The 18,090-nt window shown below is 42.2% G+C and overlaps 1 protein-coding gene across 1 annotated transcript in view; it reads left to right on the top strand.

Moving 5' to 3' along the window:
- Positions 1–10,396: 10,396 nt before the first annotated feature.
- Positions 10,397–18,090, top strand: part of dscamb (Down syndrome cell adhesion molecule b) — a gene marked incomplete at both ends in the record, with an annotated part of 217,790 nt that continues 210,096 nt past the window's right edge. Inside the window, one exon of the mRNA XM_084064776.1 lies at positions 10,397–10,439. Coding sequence (XP_083920902.1) covers positions 10,397–10,439 — 43 coding nt within the window. The remainder of the gene's footprint in view (positions 10,440–18,090) is intronic.

The raw sequence follows: 18,090 nt of genomic DNA, 5'->3' as shown, positions 1-18,090 counted from the left end.
CTACTACTGCTACTGCTACTGCTGCTGCTGCTACTGCTACTGCTACTGCTACTGCTACTGCTGCTGCTGATGAGTAACTGCCCCACAATAACAAAACAAAAACCCATTTCAATGTGGGTATTGCAGCATGTGAAGCCATGACCTTGAATGTGCAGTCTTCATGTATTGTCTCATATCTGTGTGACTGCCGTTCCCCTAACCCCTGTAACCAACCACACACACACACACACACACACACACACACACACACACACACACACACACACACACACACACACACACACACACACACACACACACAAAAGGGCCACACAGCAAGGCCAAGACTGTCTGTGGTTGCCCAGGGGTCTCATTGTCACATTCATTTACCACTGTTTAGGCACCATGCTGGGGGGGATGAAATGAACTATCCCCCCACCCACCCAGTATCCCCACACTGTGCACTCCCCTTAACTCACTGGAATCCACACTGGTCACATTCAAAGCATGGCTAGAGACACACTGACAGATTAAAGCCTTGTATTTCTCCAAAAACAATTACTCAAGACTTAAAGGGACTATACCATTGATTTTAACTTGTTCTTCTTTTTTGTGTGTTTTTGGTCTCCCCTACCTCTCTTCTATCCCCAAAAATACCCCAGTTTGAACACTCAGGCTTTCACAGCATATCTGGGGTTTTATGTAAATTGGTCTCAAAACAGGCCAAACTGAGTTGGTCCCTGACCTTTTCTTTTTCCACACAGAACCAGGAGATAACATGCATACAAACTGGCTCAATAGCGCCCCGTGCCAAACAGGACAATGTGGTATTGCAGGTGAAAGTGCTTTATAAGCTAGAGGGAAGTTAGTTGGAATGAGCATATCTGAGGCTTGATTTAGGATCAAACATTTTGAAAAACATTTGAGGGACATAAACAATATGATATCAAATATTATTATTATTTTTTAAATTCATGGTGTAGTCCCTTTAAGACAAATAGCATTATTTCCACATTGACTTCCATAAATCTTTTTGATTCTGTTTTCTATCTATCTATCTATCTATCTATCTATCTATCTATCTATCTGTGTGTTTAAACCTTGTGGAATATGCACATCACTTAAATTAACATACTTCAGTGGCACCGATCTAGATGTTTTGGAGCTACAAAACATGTGTGGCATGTCCTATATGATAGTATAGAACACAGCTAGTGGCTGGACCTCATCCTATCAGTCACACAGTGTCAAGGCTCTCGCCCGCAGAGAGCGAATCAAGGTATTGTCTTTCACATTGTACGTTAAGCCAGGCCAATTGTCCAGCTGTCCGCATGGTGTAAATGATAAAAGGACCCACCTGTTTTCCATAAGTACATGTATTTGCCCCCTGTTCAAATCCAGCACCAACAGCAACATTTGATCTGTATGTTTCCATGTACAGCAACATTTCATTTTGTCCAGGATGGGAACTCTATAGCCACTAGTCAAATGCCTGGACACTGAGCCCTGCACCGCCGAGATGTTCTTGAGATGTTGAGATTCGAGTTTGGGATATACCAACATACACACACTCATACCTGGGACCTGCCCAGTACTATTATGTGCCTTGCTGAATTTGTTTGATGGTAAAATCCAAAGCATAACGCAAACAAGATTGTTCAAGAGAGTTAACCAACACGTTTTATTCCAAAGAATATGGATTACATGGATGTTGCAGCGTTTGTGAATACCAGTGTTTGTGAATGTCAGTAGCTGACAGGAAATCAACTTAGTTTGTTTCCTGTTGCAGTGTTTGTGAATATTAGTGGTTGACAGGAAATAAACTTCTTGGACCCAAGCTGTTCCCTAGCAACACAATTCCACGGTCTATATACAAGGTCTATATAGTCACTGATTTGCGGTTAGCAGGAGATAAATTGTCTGTTAACCTTAAAAGCCATAATTATGAGTATAATTGCCACCTTCTGTGGCGCAAAATATCACACTCTATGGGTGAATTTGTGAGTGGGCGATAAACTCCAAGTGCAGGTTTAGTGTTCAGTATACCAAGGAGCAAGAATGTGTAGTTAAGGCAGCTACACACTGTACGACTTTTAAAGTGGTCGAGGGGTCATCTGATCGTTAAGCACGTTAAGCACTACACAAGTCTCTTTCTTCAAATCGGCTGTCATATATCGTTGTGGTTTTCACACTATACAATTTATCGCCGACAAGGGATCACACACTGCAGGATATTTCACCAGGATGCGATCCAGACCCGATACATACATTTGTTTTTATTCCAATTCATTTTAACCGACGTCTCACGAAAACGTGCAAGACTCCCGTGATATATGTGCAAGACCGAGACAGGACGCTATTGATTGTCATTAAATAATTTTCTCTCTCTCTCTCTCTCCCTCTCCCTCTCTCCCGCTCTCTCGCTCTCTCTCTCAATCAAACAAATAAGCAATGCAATTCAGAAGCATTTACTCGGTTGTTCACAGTGATAAAAAAAGTATTCCAGTCATGATGACAACAAACCTTTATGTACATGTAGGCTTACAGTAGGTGACAAAGGAAATATATCCCCTCATACCTGCAACCTATACAAAAATAAAACCCTGGCTGCAACAGAGAAGTGTGTGTGTGTGTTCCAAATGTTTGTTTTGCGCAGCGTTTGTCCATGCTGCTTTTATAGCGTAGAGGTATATTTAATAAGCCTACTGCAATATCAACTTTGCTTTACCAATATTTGTAACACCAGAATTTTCCCATGGGGATCAAAAAAGGTCTATATCTATCTATTTCTCACACACACACACACACACACGCGCACGCACACACACACACACACACACACAGTCGCATTCTCTCTCTTTGCACGTAGCGACCCTCCCGGTAATGTGCTCTCATATGCTGTAGCACGGACCTTCTCGCAGAGTGATTGTAACCCCATTCATACTATATGATGTCCAGTTGGCGACAGAGCCAAATATCAAACCCTGCTAGATATTTAGAAACGCTCGGGAAGGCCGACCACTAATATCGCGGCCGATTCGTCTTGCAGAACCTTTCACACACACCGAGCAAAACTCGGCGAGCAAAGCCCGATATTGCACCAGGTCGGGGGCTTTGTCGGCGAGTGCCAAAAAAGGTCGCCGACAGCATAATCGGACCAAATATCTTGTAGCCTTTAGTTTCATGCAGATCCCCCCAGCACACAGTAAATAATCGGATGATAAAGGAAACGTAACAATATGTAACATTTTGTAACATGGTGAAAAGTAGTTTATTTGGTGCATTTGGTTAGCAATGTCTCTTTAATCCTTCAAAGGCGGCCATCCCACACCCAAAATGCCAGACGCCAGAGTACCTGTGCCTGTACAAGAAATTGACCTATAGGAAAGTTTTACACTCTCAAACAAAAAATAATTTTGTTGTGTGGCACTGGCTGGTTTAGTCAAAATAAAAATTTTGATTCCTGGTTTTAACAAGGGTTAAAAAAATGTTGCTTGATGAGTTGTGCAGACAGTCAGAAAATGTCACTGGAAACATCACAATACAGATTGGTTTCGATCCAGGCATGACTGCGTTCACATAGAGACATTAATAGAACCATTCTAAACGGCAACTCTTTCCCCAATCCTATAAATATTTCCAATAATCAGCCCCAATGTATGAGCATGACTTGCTTTTGGAGCCTAATACCACATTTTCAACCAAAGTAATAAATAAATAAATAAATACAAATAATGAAATAATTAATATTCCATTGTCATGAGTAATTTCTGTCCTCTTATATGTTTTCCACTTGGCTACAGGTTTGTGTTCTCTGGCTGCATTAATTCTAATTCTATGATCTAATATAGCTAAGGGCTAAACCAGGAGTAATGCTTGCCTTGTTGATTATCTGTATGGATATGCGTAGCCTCTGGCATGCACGCACAAGAATTATTAGCATTTGTTTTAATCTCACAGCAAAGTCCTGAGAGTAAGATTAACTCATCATCTAAAATGTACCCTATTATCTTTTTCTCCAAATGTTGTTATGGCAATTCCCCCCCACACTTGTGTGTGTCACAAGTGCCAAGGTTTCGCTTCCAATGCGGAAGTAATGAAAACACTGCAGTTCTCGTTAATGGCCTAGCAGGTGGCGCTAACCAAACAAGCTAAAGACCTGACTTTACACTTGGTTTTATTAGCCTTAGTAAACCTTTTCATGAAGACTTTTTTCAATCGCTAGTTGTCTCCGCCAGGCCGGAAGGCATGGTGAGAGAGTATGTTTTACGCTCCGTCCGTCCGTCCGTCCGTCCGTCCGTCCGTCCGTCCGTCCGTCCGTCCTGTCCGTCTGTTAGCAGCTAATCTCTGGCATTGTTGGCCCGGCCGCTGCGAAACTGTGCATGCACACTCCCTGGATGCCAATTTTTTCAGATTGGCCTGTTATAGCGCCACCAGGAGGCCGATATGTGCAAAACACATTTATTGATACTACTCCTACAGATTTTGTCCAAACATCACACAAATCGGTACACAGTATCTCTATAGTCATGTGATCAACACAGATTTATCCGTTTTCCCATATTCCATCCTGATTGCCTAAGATTGGCTTCCAAAGTTTGCAGGATTGGTCCGTTTTGAACAAAATGCCTCAAATCATGAACGCAGCATGCAATTTCCGTGAAATTAAGCATGCATATTCCCATTAGGCCGAGGAAGAAATGGCATTTGAAAATGTTCAAATCAGCCTCATGGTGGCGCTATTACAGGCCGATTTGTGTTTTTAACTATAACTGCACCGATCTGTGTAAAACTTTGTATGCACACTCCTTAGAGGTCAAGGAAAAACCTTTGCCCTGCATTTTTCACATCTGCCTTTTTTAGCGCCACCAGGAGGCCAACTTATGTAAAACACATTTTTTTATACTACTCCTTCCCATTTTATCCAAATTTCACACAAATTGGTACACATGATCTCTATAGTCATGTAATGAAGACGGATATGTTTGATTTTTCATATTCCATCCTGATTGGCTAAAATTGACATGAACAAATCATGAACGCACCGTCCGATTCCGGTCAAACTGTCCACGCACATTCACACTATGTTGAGGAACAAATGCCACCCTTTTAACATTGGCCTGTTATAGCGCCACCAGCAGGTCTAATTTAGCAAAACAAATGTTTTTAACAAAATGCCTCAAATCATGAATGCAGTCAGTGTCCGATTGCCGTGCAAGGCCTAAGAAGAAATGGCACCCTTTTCACATTGGCCTATTATAGCGCCACCAGGAGGCCACAATAACCTACCTGACCTGGCGGAGACCTGTGCTTCGAGGAGCACTTTTTCTAGTTTCAAGTCTTCTTTCACACAGCATGAGATGACTTTTTGGAAATTGTGGTCCCATTAATTAAAATCACACCTAGTGTGAAGAGAGTGATGGTGCCTTTACGTGTTTTTACTCATTTTAACATCTTTTACGTATTTTTACTCAGTTTAAGTATTTTTACTCAGTTTAAGTATTTTTACTCAAAAGTGTGTGTGTGTGTGCGCGCGCGTGTGTGTGTTGCACTCCTGTTTGTGTATAATTAGTGTAACTGGTTGCATCTCAAGGGGCAAGGCTTGGATATTTACGATGAGGCCAACACGGAAGCTTATGAATGGCCAGAGTGAGGCACTGTTTTACCCTGCGCCGACCTGCAGTGTCAGAAAGAATTTATTTTAACACAAGTGAATGGGTTTTTGACAAACTTTAGACTAGATTTTCTTACCGTAATAAAAATTGTCATAAATTCTATATGCTTCCAGTCGCTAGTTTAAAGTCTCCTTTCAATCATCATGATATGCGTTTTGCTAAATTATGGTCCCATTTATTCTAAAATTGACGATAAAGTAGGCTATGCTCCAGGAGGGGCGGGATGATTTGATTGACAACCTACACAACCAATAGCATTCATTCCCCGCCCCCGCTCTTGATTGACAAGCTACCCAACCAATAGCATTTTTGGGGGTTGTTTTCCGGTTCGCTGGTCACGTGTCTGGTCTCAACCAATAGCGTTTGAGTTCCGGCGTGGCCAACTGTATATATTAACGATGGAGGAATGCATGTTCCTGAACTATCGGCTTCATTTTCGTTCTGTAGAAAGCAGGGGAGTGGCATTGTCCATTCATTTATACAGTCTATGTTGCATCTGTGTGTTGCAGCCACAGCTGTTGAGGTCATACTGAGGTCGTGCTCAAACATACGCAAAGAGGTCGTGCTCAAACATACGCAAAGACAAAGTCAGATATAGGAGTGGTTGGCACCACTCAAAATGGGTATGCTTTCGGGGCTTGTGATTGGCATGAACTGAGTGAAGACTCATCCGCCACTCCCCTTCACACCAGTAGCCCACCGTTTCCAGTTGCACTCAAAGCCATTTTTCACTGAACTTGAGGCTTCAAAACGGGTCTGTAAAAACCAATGGGTGACGTCACGGCCCCTTCATCCATATATATTTTCTGTCTATATTTAGGTCTATTGTGTGTCACTACCATCACCTACAGTTGGTCATCATGTGTGAGAGTGTATACGAGCACATCTCTCCTCCGAGAGACATGAAGCCGCTAGCCACTTCTTTTCACCTGACAGTGAGGAGGAGCATGTGGAGGAACATGCTATCCGACCTAGTTCCTCTCCCTGCTGAACAGGTACCCCGACCAACCTGTAGGAATCACTAGTGTAGCAACAGAGGTTGTCTCTCTGCTCACCCCACACAGCCAATTGTGTTGGAGTACACAAGCGAGGTGGAGGGCAGGACCTGCACTCCTGCACCACCCTAGCTGGTGTATTTTTACACTCAAGTTTAATTGATGCTCAGGACATGGCTCTGTTGGTTCCGGTTTGAATCAAATGGGAAGAATTTACTGCATGGCACACTGCAATGAAAGTGGAAATGTTGAGATGATCACAGGTAAATGTTTTCAAGATAGTTTAGTGTAGTTTCTCTGTGGGTGATGCAATGAGCCTGCAGCCATTTACTGTGCAATATAAGGTAAAGCAAATGTGGAGAGATATTTCAATGTTTTATTTGACCCAATTCTGGTGCCCACACACACACACACACACACACACACACACACACACACACACACACACACACACACACACACACTCTCTCTCTCTCTCTCTCTCTCTCTCTCTCTCTCTCTCTCTCTCTCTCTCTCTCTCTCTCTCTCTCTCTCTCTCTCTCTCTCTCTCTCTCTCTCTCTCTCTCTCTCTCTCTCTCTCTCTCTGCCCTAATGAACGTTTTTACCTTTCGATGCCAAGAATCCTGCTCTAGAGCCACCCAAAGCTCCTAATCTCCAAATGACAGACAGCATGGCTGACCCACTACCCTGACTCATCCCTGTGGTTTCACTTCATGCTCAAACCACAGCTCCCATGACACTACTGTGTCTTTCATAAGTAACAATTACAAAAACATCAACTGGTCCATTTTCACACTCTCAGAATACACTCAGGATTTTGCAGTGTACTGAAACCATGAAAAGTATATTCCAGTTAAAAGGATGCTTTAGCTTAATTTGGGCCTTAATTGAATCGTTCATTTAGCAGAGGTTAAAAAGGAGCGTCTCCCATATAAACAAATACAAGGATACTTACATCATCAGTATACATTTACTTTCATAGTTAAGAGTAGAAAGGCTTACAGAACATTGCAAATAATAGCTGGTTTTGAATGACAGACATAATTTACAATGCACATAGGCCAATATTGTACCAAGTGTCAATACAGTATGTATAACTAGCAACATCCTCCATTTGTGATGTCATTACTCTGATTCATTACTTCAAATTCCATTCTCCTACCTTTTCAGAACTTTATTTGAAGTCATTGCAATTTAGTTGTATTAAAAAAGCAACTGATATCGTTGTCTAGATATGGACTAGTACAGTATGTAAAGATTTCCCTTTATCTGTTGCCCTACATTTAAAGGGACCTATAACTAGAGATGGAGATATTTCAGTTCAGTTCAGTGATGCAGGTCAGACAAAACAGCAGACAGACACATGAGGGACACAAATGGGCCCATTTGGTTCCATTTGTACTCGCGTTAACTACTTAAACCCTATATACTTTGTTATACGTCAAATATCGATGCACTGTTCGGGCCGAGACATGGACACTCGCGTCACAGCAGGGAAAAGGCCCTGGACGGCATCTACACAAGAATGCTACGAATGGCTCTTGATGTCACATGAGCAGACCACATCAGAAACGTGGACCCCTGCTGAGGCTTCCAGCGAGTCACGGACAAGGTCAGGGAGACAAGGATGAGAATGGGAGCACTGTGTCAGGCACCCGGAACTGTTGGCGAGCACCACCTACCTAGACACACTGCTGCGTGACAGCGGAGCTACAGTAGCAACACTGCTGAGCTCAAGACACTGATGCTGGATAGGAGGGTGTGGAGGGTATATGCAGGAGTCCGGAGTTGGTGTCGGCTAGTCTGCACTCTCACATCACATTGCGAGCATGTCAACCGGCTATTTCCGGCCAAATGTTCAGCTATTTTCGTTGAATGTTCACCAATTCTGCGTAATGTCCGCCCATTATGACTTTCCCAGAATAAGGATGCTATAGGGTTCATGTGGTTAAATTAACACTGATGATTTTACTGAGCAGACAGGCAGACCAAAGAAAGGATTTTCTGCATAGGTTTGGTGTAGAAGGACAAAAAAGGAAGGGGCCCAGTGAAGTGTATAGGCCAAGAGTGTAAGTGGTTAAAATTAAGAGCCAGTTGTTGCACAGAATACTCCTTGTGAGTAGCAAGGACCCGAGTTTGAATCTGATTCTGTCATGTGTTGCATTGCATGTGTCCCTTCTCTCTTTCCTGTCTCTCTACAGTTTTTAATGTCTAATGAAGCCAACATTATGGGGATGATGGTGCCGGTATGGAGGGTGTGTGTGTGTGTGCGTGGGCGCGTGTGTGCGTGTGCGCGTGTGTGCGTGCGTGCGTGCGCACGTGTATGTGGATGGGCATTTGTAGGCTACTTCTGCTGGGTATTTTGGGTTTTGGTTTAAACCCTTTCTTGCTGTCTGTGAAATGTTCCATTTCAAGGCATTTTCAGAATACGTTGTCCATTTTCTTTCCATGTCTACTTTCCACATCACATCAATTTTATTTTATAAAAGCATCTAATTTAGTTAATGCACTGAAATAGACACCAAAATAAACGTTAAGCCTATAGGTTACTGGGTGCCTGCTACTTTTAATTGCCAATCTAGCTCTCCTTACTATAATTGCTAAGTAACCGTGTTGCTGTAATGCGGAAGTCCTGAAAAGACAACATGTGCCTAATTTGACCCTCCTTCAAGGCACAGGTTGACGTGTGGTCAATAATATGCCTTTTGGTGAGTGAGACAGCGTACACACATGGCAGCGCTCTCATTCATATCAGCGTGCGTAAAATGTTATCCTTGCGCCCGGCGCGTCAGGTGCAGTTAATTTCCTTCATGCAAATGCGTCCAATAAGGCTCTTGCTCGCACCTAACAGTGTAGCTGAGTGTACAGCTTGGCCTGGGACCGGCAACCAGTCTCTGCTCCTTTAAGGCAAGGAGGCATGAAAGCGTCTGCAGGGGCAGGAGGAGAGGGTTCTTCTGTGTAATGCTCTGAGGCAGCGTATAGTGGGCTGGCGAGGCGCGGGGACCAATGCGATCAGAGCGGCAGCGCTGGGTGAAGAAGATGCGCGTACCATTGCCTCGTGCTGGACGGAGAGAGGCGGCGATGAAGATGATTTGACTTTGAAATCTCAGAAAAAAAATAACCGCCCGCTTCATCAATTCACCCGGATTTGTTTTTCATTCTTAAACTGAACCCTCCCCCGGTTATTATAGCTTCTTATTTTTTGTGTTCATTTTTTTTTTCATTTTCGGGCAATTTGTTTGCAAACATTTTTATTTTTGGGTTAGGATTTGACGTTTTTTATTCTTTATTATATAGTTTAGCCAGTTTTAATTTTTTAATTTTGTCATTGCTCACTGGAACCTTTTTTTTTAAGGGATGTGATATTCCACACACTGCTCTGACTCAGCATCATCACACCTGGGCTTTACGCGGAGCGCCGTCTCCCCTTGAGCAGCATCTCCCCTTTGAAGAACAGCAAGACACGGAGCACCGCTGCTCTCCCCAAGACATCCACACACACATATATATATATATGCTCCAAGTGCAAATAAGGGGCAGGGAGACAGGAAACTAAAAGAGTAAATAAGTAGCGAGGGGGGACAGCAGTGAATATAATTTTTAAAAGTAGAGACTTGGTCCGGTTCCTTCAAGACAGTGGCAAATGTTTAACCTTAATACCCTAAGCACACAGAAGAGCGTCCTAGGGAGGCATCGGTCGGAGGAAGACGAGAAGGCATAGCCTGGGGGGATTGAACGGAGCAGGGCATGTGGATATTGGCTTTTCTCTTTTCCCAGAGCATCTTGAATGGTAAGTTCACCTGCTCCGTGTTAATGATCATTACCTATTCCTGGAGGGAAATGACTAGTAGCCGACCGTATATGGCAAAGTGACTGAAGACTGTAAGGATGGAGGTCACCCAGTGTTCCCACATTGAAAAAGATGTGCTCGAATATTCACGATTTAAAAAAAATAGCAGATCTACAAGCTCATATATGAGCTTGTAGATCTGCTATTTTTGAATAGCCGAAGTATAAAATAATGGTTCATGTTTGTCAAAAGCCCTGTCACCTTTGATGGATGGGGAGACGGGCGATGCATATGAACTGCGTTTTAATCGTTTATCTGCTCCCCTGTAATCATTAAATGCAGACCCCTGCCCTCGATCATATGCATTATAAGCACAATCAGCCGAAATTGAGGAATTATGCTTTTTTTGGGTCAATTTGTGGGGGCCTGCATTGCATCGCGGGCAGGGATTAATTGGCGTTATTTAGGCTATTAAACTGAGATTTGATTAGCCGTGACCTTACAGGTTAAAGTCTTAATTGCCAACATTTGCATCTATTAAATTAAAATGAGCTGACGTTTAATCTGATGCCTATAGATATATTTTTTTCTATTAAAGTATGGTTTCACTGTGGCCCTTAGTAATAAGTGACGTAGGCTATTTGATATAATGGACATTTGGTTGAACCCCTTTCCCATCCCCCACAGCCAGCTATATTTTTCAAGTTCAAAGTACCCCAGTGCATATAAGAATGAAGAAATACACACACTTTTAAATATCTGCTGGTTGTATTTGTATTAACACACATTTTCACTAAAAAGATTCACTTGGATGATAATATCTCCTCTGCATATCCAATTTAGTCATCAACATTTTGACAAGAGATGCATGTATCTTGCATTGAATAAATCCTATAGAAGGAAAAACAACTCCATGGCAATTTCCTTTAAGGACAAAAACATATAAAATGTTGCACACAAAGATTCCAGATAGGGAACATACATAAAATGTTATTATGCAGAAATGTTAAAGATATGTCCCAAGTACAGCACCTCACCCCCAAATGTTAAAATGGAATATTATTCAAATAGTCTACAATTGTCCAATCTAAAAAATATTACAACGCCTTGATGAGTATGTGTTGGTGTTTCTGTATGTATATGTGGGTGTATGTATGCATGTGTGTGCTGGTGCACACGCATGCACTGGCACACATGCAGTGAATGTGTGTCTGCATTCATTTGTATTTGTGTAGTTTGCCAGATCAAAATAAACATTTATTGGCTTTTCCCTTCTACGAGGAGGGACTATGGCTGACAGGGTGTGTACAAAAAGGGAGTCGAAGAAGGAGAGAACGGGGAGACTGGAAGAGGGAGAAGGAAAGAAAATGGAATCATGTCTAAGAAAAAATACGATGGTTGTGACAAGACAGGGAACATTCAGATATTATAAGCGAAAATCAAACTCATTTGTTTTGTAAATGTTTGCAGCAAAAGGCCACACATGCTGAATCCAGAGTAGTGAGGTTTTAGAGGTATGTATACATTAGAGCATATTGAGGGCTAGTTATATATGATATGGTGCACCTATACAGCTACAGTAGTATATACGCTGTATACCCTCAGACCCCCTCACACCCCACCCCAAAAAAAAAGATGGAGGAAAAAAAAGAACAAACGTATTTTTCCTGCTAGTCTGGGTGATAAAATAAGGTTTTTTAAATGGATTTTTGTTCCTGTGTCGTGTCTTTTTCATTGCTTAGGCAAGCCTCCAGTCTGCGCAGTTTATTGACACTGAGCTCCACATAAAATGGTATCTCCCTCGGCCCAGCTTGGGCTGAAACTCATAAAGGCACAATAAGGAATCCTCATTAATCATAATCATCTGACTGTGACATTAGATCAACTGCCATGCAAGATTGTGTCCATTTATTAGCAGATTATCGAGGAGGCCCCGTGGCAAGCAGCTGACAGGGAAATAAGCAATATACAGGGAAGAGAGTGTGCAGACATGTTCTTCTTCTTCTTCTTCTTCTTCTTTTCTCATTCAACATTTCCCATGTTTGTTTTTTTTGGCACTGCAAAGCTTTTATTTAAGAATTCTTTAAGCATTTTTCCCACCGTGTGATATCGGAATTTGTTCTTTTTTAAAATTTATTTCTGTATCATCGCAGGAGCTTAGCCGTGTGATGTTGTCTTCATTGGTTGTCTGTTGTTTGGATTATCGTCAAAATGAGGTGTTCATGGGCTCTGTGCAGGCGTTGTCAGAATGAATGAGTGACCTTGTAGATAGGAGCCAGCACAGTGATTGGTTTCTAGACAATTCTTGCTGTTTCAGAGTTAGGCCTATCACATGCTCACTGGCCTGTCTCTATGGTAACCTGTATTATGGGATTCAGGAGGTGCAGGGTTGGGCTCCGGCTGGACTCTGAGGTGACCCGGAAGTACTTAAATAAGGACTTAATCACTTCCTGAGAGATCAGTGTGCTGACAAACAAGTGACATACAGTGTGGCAGAATTGTAATTAAGTGTCTAATTAACAAATCTGGGAGTGTGAGTGTTATGCCTCTTCCGTATTGCAAAGTGATAATTTAGCGTTCATAAACAAACAAATATCTCTATCCCTTAACTTAATTCATATAATTTATAAGAATCTAAAATATACCTAAAATATATTGTTTCAAGATTCTGTCTGCTTTTAATCATTGCAACGTTGTCATTCTTTCCAAATGATTAATCATTTTACATGAATTCAAAGGAACCGGCAAAGACCTTTAGTTGTGATCTTATTTCAATCATTGCTATTTAGAAAAATGCCAATTCTATACATTTGCATGTTAAAATCCAGCTCATACTGTAGGCACATTTAGTTTGCAAATGATTCTGGAAGAGCCTCACTGTATCTATCAAAGTGTATGTGTCACTTCAGCCATCAGGATGGGAGGGGAAACATCATTTCTCCTCTCAAAAGATGCCTTCAGGCAAAACCAATGCGAGCCCAAATCGACTAACTCAAATTCTCATTGCAAGTGTATATTGAGGCAAGGCCTTACTACTATGCAATGATTTATATCTGTATATCGCAAATTAACTTGATGACCATGTATGAACAGGATTTTACTCTTTTGTGTTCGATAAATGAGTAAAACTAAGTTTTAAGATCACTCAAATTTGATTGTTTCTTTTTTTTTTTTACTTCAATTAACCGTGACCTCTGCCAGAGTGAAGACATCAGGATCCCTTCAAACATAAGGAAGTTCTTCCAGAGTGTCTTGCCCAGTGTAGATTACAGTACAGTAAATAGCTGCCAACATCACTTAGCCTGCCAATTTAACATGACCCCACATTATTTGTAACCTGAGAGGTTGGATGAGAATGCTATTGGGATAGATAGATTGGATGAACTTGGCTGCGAGTTGAAGGCTACGACGTGTGTGTGTGTGTGTGTGTGTGTGTGTGTGTGTGTGTGTGTGTGTGTGTGTGTGTGTGTGTGTGTGTGTGTGTGTGTGTGTGTGTGTGTGTGTGTGTGTGTGTGTGTGTGTGTGTGTGTGTGTGTGTGTGTGTGTGTGTGTGTGTGTGTGTGTGAGAGAGTGTGTGTGTCTGTGTGTCTGTGTCTGTGTCTGTGTGTGTGTGTGTGTGTGTGGCGCACGCAGGGGGGAGTTAATCTACTGGGGACAATTAAGGCAGCGCAATGATTAGAGCCCCATCTGTTGGAGTGGTGAGGTGCTCCTCTTGGAAAAAGCCCTGGGATCTTCCAAGCCTATTTACAGATGTCCAGGGAGCACATTGTCTCTGTCAGAAACCTCTTATCTCCATATTTGATTTTTTTGTGTTTCTTTTATTTATTAATGCGCTACTTGATCATACTACAGCATCACACAAAAGCATCAAAAGTAGCAGATCCGCAAGCTCGCGTGTTGATCTGCTACTTTAGCTATTTTCTTATTTGAATCCTGAAAAGTAACAGTTTTGGACATATGAGGTTTGCACCCAAAAGAGACGATATTGTCTCTGTCGGGTGGAAATATTGTATGTCCAAAAAACGTACATTTTCATCAATTGGGAAAAAAAGAAGGAAAGAAAACCTGTTACAATGGATCTGAGAGATTAGAAGCTCTAATACTTTTAAATGGTTTACCACATTAAACCTGGCATTCCTATTTTTTGGCATGTCATTATAGATAGTCTTTTTTTGTGAAGAGATTTGGTGTAGACTGCAATACTAGCAGACCTAGTAGAACTCTGTGGGACCCCCGGCAACTGATTATATAAGGTTTAAGTTGAGATATGCGGTTTCTTTTTCTTTCTCCCAATTTAGTCGTTATGCCAATTGATTCCTCCCCACACACATTTGTGTGTGTTGTCACTGCTGTTGTACCCTACTGACTCACTTGCCAGTGAGGAGCCCCCACGGGGAGGAAGTAGAGCCTTCGTGCTGCTCCTCCCGCCCAACACTCCCTGCTGCAGGTGCCGCCCTCAGCCCGTAGGCTTGACAAAGCCGGATGCACCACAGTGGATTTGAACTCACAACCTCTGCGATGGTGGGCAGGCATTTTACCACTGTGCCCCACCTGAGCCCCTGAGATACGAGGTTTCAACGGGACGGTGATGATGTGATCATTGGTGGTGGTCACAGTGGTCCTGTGCAGGCTACCCAGAGCGATGAAGAAGGAGCACTTGTAACCTGATCAGCCTCTGCCCCTCACGGTCCCCTAAGTCTGCTCGCTAATTACCAATTAGGGTTCAGTTGCCGTAGCGATAGCACAACTCATGAGATTAGATGATGGCACAAACATATCCCAAAAGATACCCTATATCTAACCGAGCAATTGGGGGTTAAGTGCCTTGTTCAAGGGCACCTAAGCAAGGTATCTGAAGGAGAGAGAAGTATTTCTCATTTGCTTTCCATACCCAGATTCTCTCAGCTGGTCCAAATAGGACCATATTTATACATTGTGACATGACTATCTAGACCAGTGTTTCCCAAACAATGGGTCGGGACCTATTTTTGGGTCACAGACAAATTGTTATGTCCCTTTTTTACATTTCTTATCATTTTTTATTACATTATTATTTAAAAAATGTAATCTTTATTACTTAAGTAATTTCCCCCCAATATATTCAAACGAAATTCAAAGGAATTTCAGAAAGAAAAAGGAATTGTGGAAATAGCAGATCTACAAGCTAACAATGTGTGGACATGGATCATGTAGATCTATTTTAGATAGGGCTTAAGTGGTTAATTCAAACTGTATTTTTGTAAGTTTCGGTCGCAAAAAGACAGCAAATGTATCTTTTGTGTCTCCAGCTGAAAAGTTGGGGAACCACTGATCTAGACACATTACGTTTACAAACCCACTTTGGTTCAGTTACTGTGTATAAACGATGTGGTCGTACAATGAAGTATAAATTAGGCTCAAGCTGCCACACATTCTGAATCATCCACATGATTCCAGTAGAAAGTAGTCGCTAATGCCGGGTAATGAATACACCAATGTGTGATCATAACAAGCTATCCCCTAGTTCATACATCCTAGCTGTATAATGAGGGCCCTCTCTATACTGTACCACTGTACCTCCTCAAGATCTTCAGCCAGTCTAGCTCTCTAATTAGGAGCAAGACATCAGAGACTCTGTGTGTGTGTGTGTGTGTGTGTGTGTGTGCGTGTGTGTGAGTGTGTGCGTGCGTGCATGCACGTGCGCACATATGTGCACGTTGTTTCGCCCCGATGTAAAATCTAATTACCGATCACACTGTGTCTGTATGGATTCCGCTGAATCAGAAGTGTAATTGCGTCAGCCCGCGTGTAAATGGCTCTTGCATTAAAATGTTAACGATATCGTTTAGCATCTGCAAAGAGAGAGAGAGAGAGAGAGAGAGAGAGAGAGAGAGAGAGAGAGAGAGAGAGAGAGAGAGAGAGAGAGAGAGAGAGAGAGAGAGAGAGAGAGAGAGAGAGAGAGAGAGAGAGAGAGAGAGAGAGAGAGAGAGAGAGAGAGAGAGAGAGAGAGAGAGAGAGAGAGAGAGAGAGAGAGAGAGAGAGAGAGAGAAGCCCTTGGTGCCCAGATGTAGATGTTTGATCATGCGTGTAAAGTGAGGTTGTACTACATTTGGCGGCAGGGTAGTGGTGTTGATGGGTGGGTGGGGGTTTCCCTCGCAGACTGGGTTCTCAGTGGAGAGGATGTTTTTAATTCACTCAGCACCTGTCAAAGTGACATGTTATATTACTGTGCTGCACTGTGCAGGCACTCCGATGGAGAAGATGAACCCATGTAAAAACCTTATTTGACAGAACAAAATGGACTAAATCAAGATTAAATGGCTTACCACATACTCAGCCTTTATTTGCCTTCGGTGAGGGGACTGATAAAAGACATGCGAAGGTGATAAACCTCCCAAGGGGCTACAGTATATGGTAGCTGACCAGTCAGTGCAAGCTGGATGAATCCAAGCTGGATGAAACTCGGCCGCCAATCACGGTTGCTGTGGATAGCTCGGTAGAAATCACGGCTGAGGAGACACCATGTTTAGGGACCTATGCAGATAGGTTATCCAGGCGGAAATGAACCAAAACACAGTGTGGACTACAGTGACCTTTGACTGTTCACAGAATGGCTGACTACCAACCAATTTGAGGCATGCCAGCACACCTTCCATGTTCTTCTGAGCCAACTCTCTCCCCACACTGTCAGGGAATCCCAGCGGGACAATACCATGTTGTTTGCCAGGGGAAGGTCCTAGTTAACACTGACATGACAATCTACAGTATTTAAAGTGTTGATCAAATGCTAATTTTGTGTTGTCTTTATGAATAAATAAGGCTTAAGGTGTGTGCTGAACAAATGATCACCCGGCATTCTATAATCTATTTATCTCTACTAGGAGATTGTGCGTTTGGCCCTGTGTGTGTGCGTGTGCATGTGTGAGCGTGCGTGTGTGCGTGCGTGCGTGCGTGTGTGTGTCTAATCTCACATATTACTAGTAAGAGCAGCATCATATTTCCTATGCACACTGGCAGCAGGCCATGTACTGCAATTCTCAAATTTAAACTTGGTCAACTATAACTACGTAATCTTAAAGGGTCTACACCATGAATTTAAAAAATAATAATAATATTTAATATCATATTGTTTATGTCCCTCAAACGTTTTTCAAAAGGTTTGAGCCTAAATCAAGCCTCAGATATACTCATTCCAACTAACTTCTCTCTGGCTTATAAAGCACTTTCACCTGCAATACCACATTGTCCTGTTTGGCACGGGGCGCTATTGAGCCAGTTTGTATGCATGTTATCTCCTGGTTCTGCGTGGAAAAAGTAAAAAAAATATATATGAAAAAAATAAGAAAAATATATTTTAAAAAATATTTTCTTTTTATTTATTATTATTTTTTGGTTGGAACTGAAAAACGGGAGGAATTGTTCCCTGACGTGACGTAGGCAGGGGGAACAAATCGGACTGTTTTCAGACTAATTTACATAAAACCACAGATAGCCTATGAAAGCCTGCATGCTCGAAGTCAGTATTTTTTGGAACAGAAGAGAGGTGGGGGAGACCAAAAACACACAAAAATGAAGAAAAAGTTAAAATTCATGGTGTAGACCCTTTAAAAACAAATATTAAATATCGTCCATCCAAGCTACAGGATAAGCCTCCCACCGGGCTATATAAAAC

Source organism: Gymnoscopelus microlampas (assembly GCF_963454915.1).
Source record: "Gymnoscopelus microlampas genome assembly, chromosome: 8".
In the NCBI taxonomy this organism is placed as follows: domain Eukaryota; kingdom Metazoa; phylum Chordata; class Actinopteri; order Myctophiformes; family Myctophidae; genus Gymnoscopelus; species Gymnoscopelus microlampas.
The sequence above is the reverse complement of the archived record's forward strand: the minus strand, read 5'-3'. Positions and strand labels throughout refer to the sequence as shown.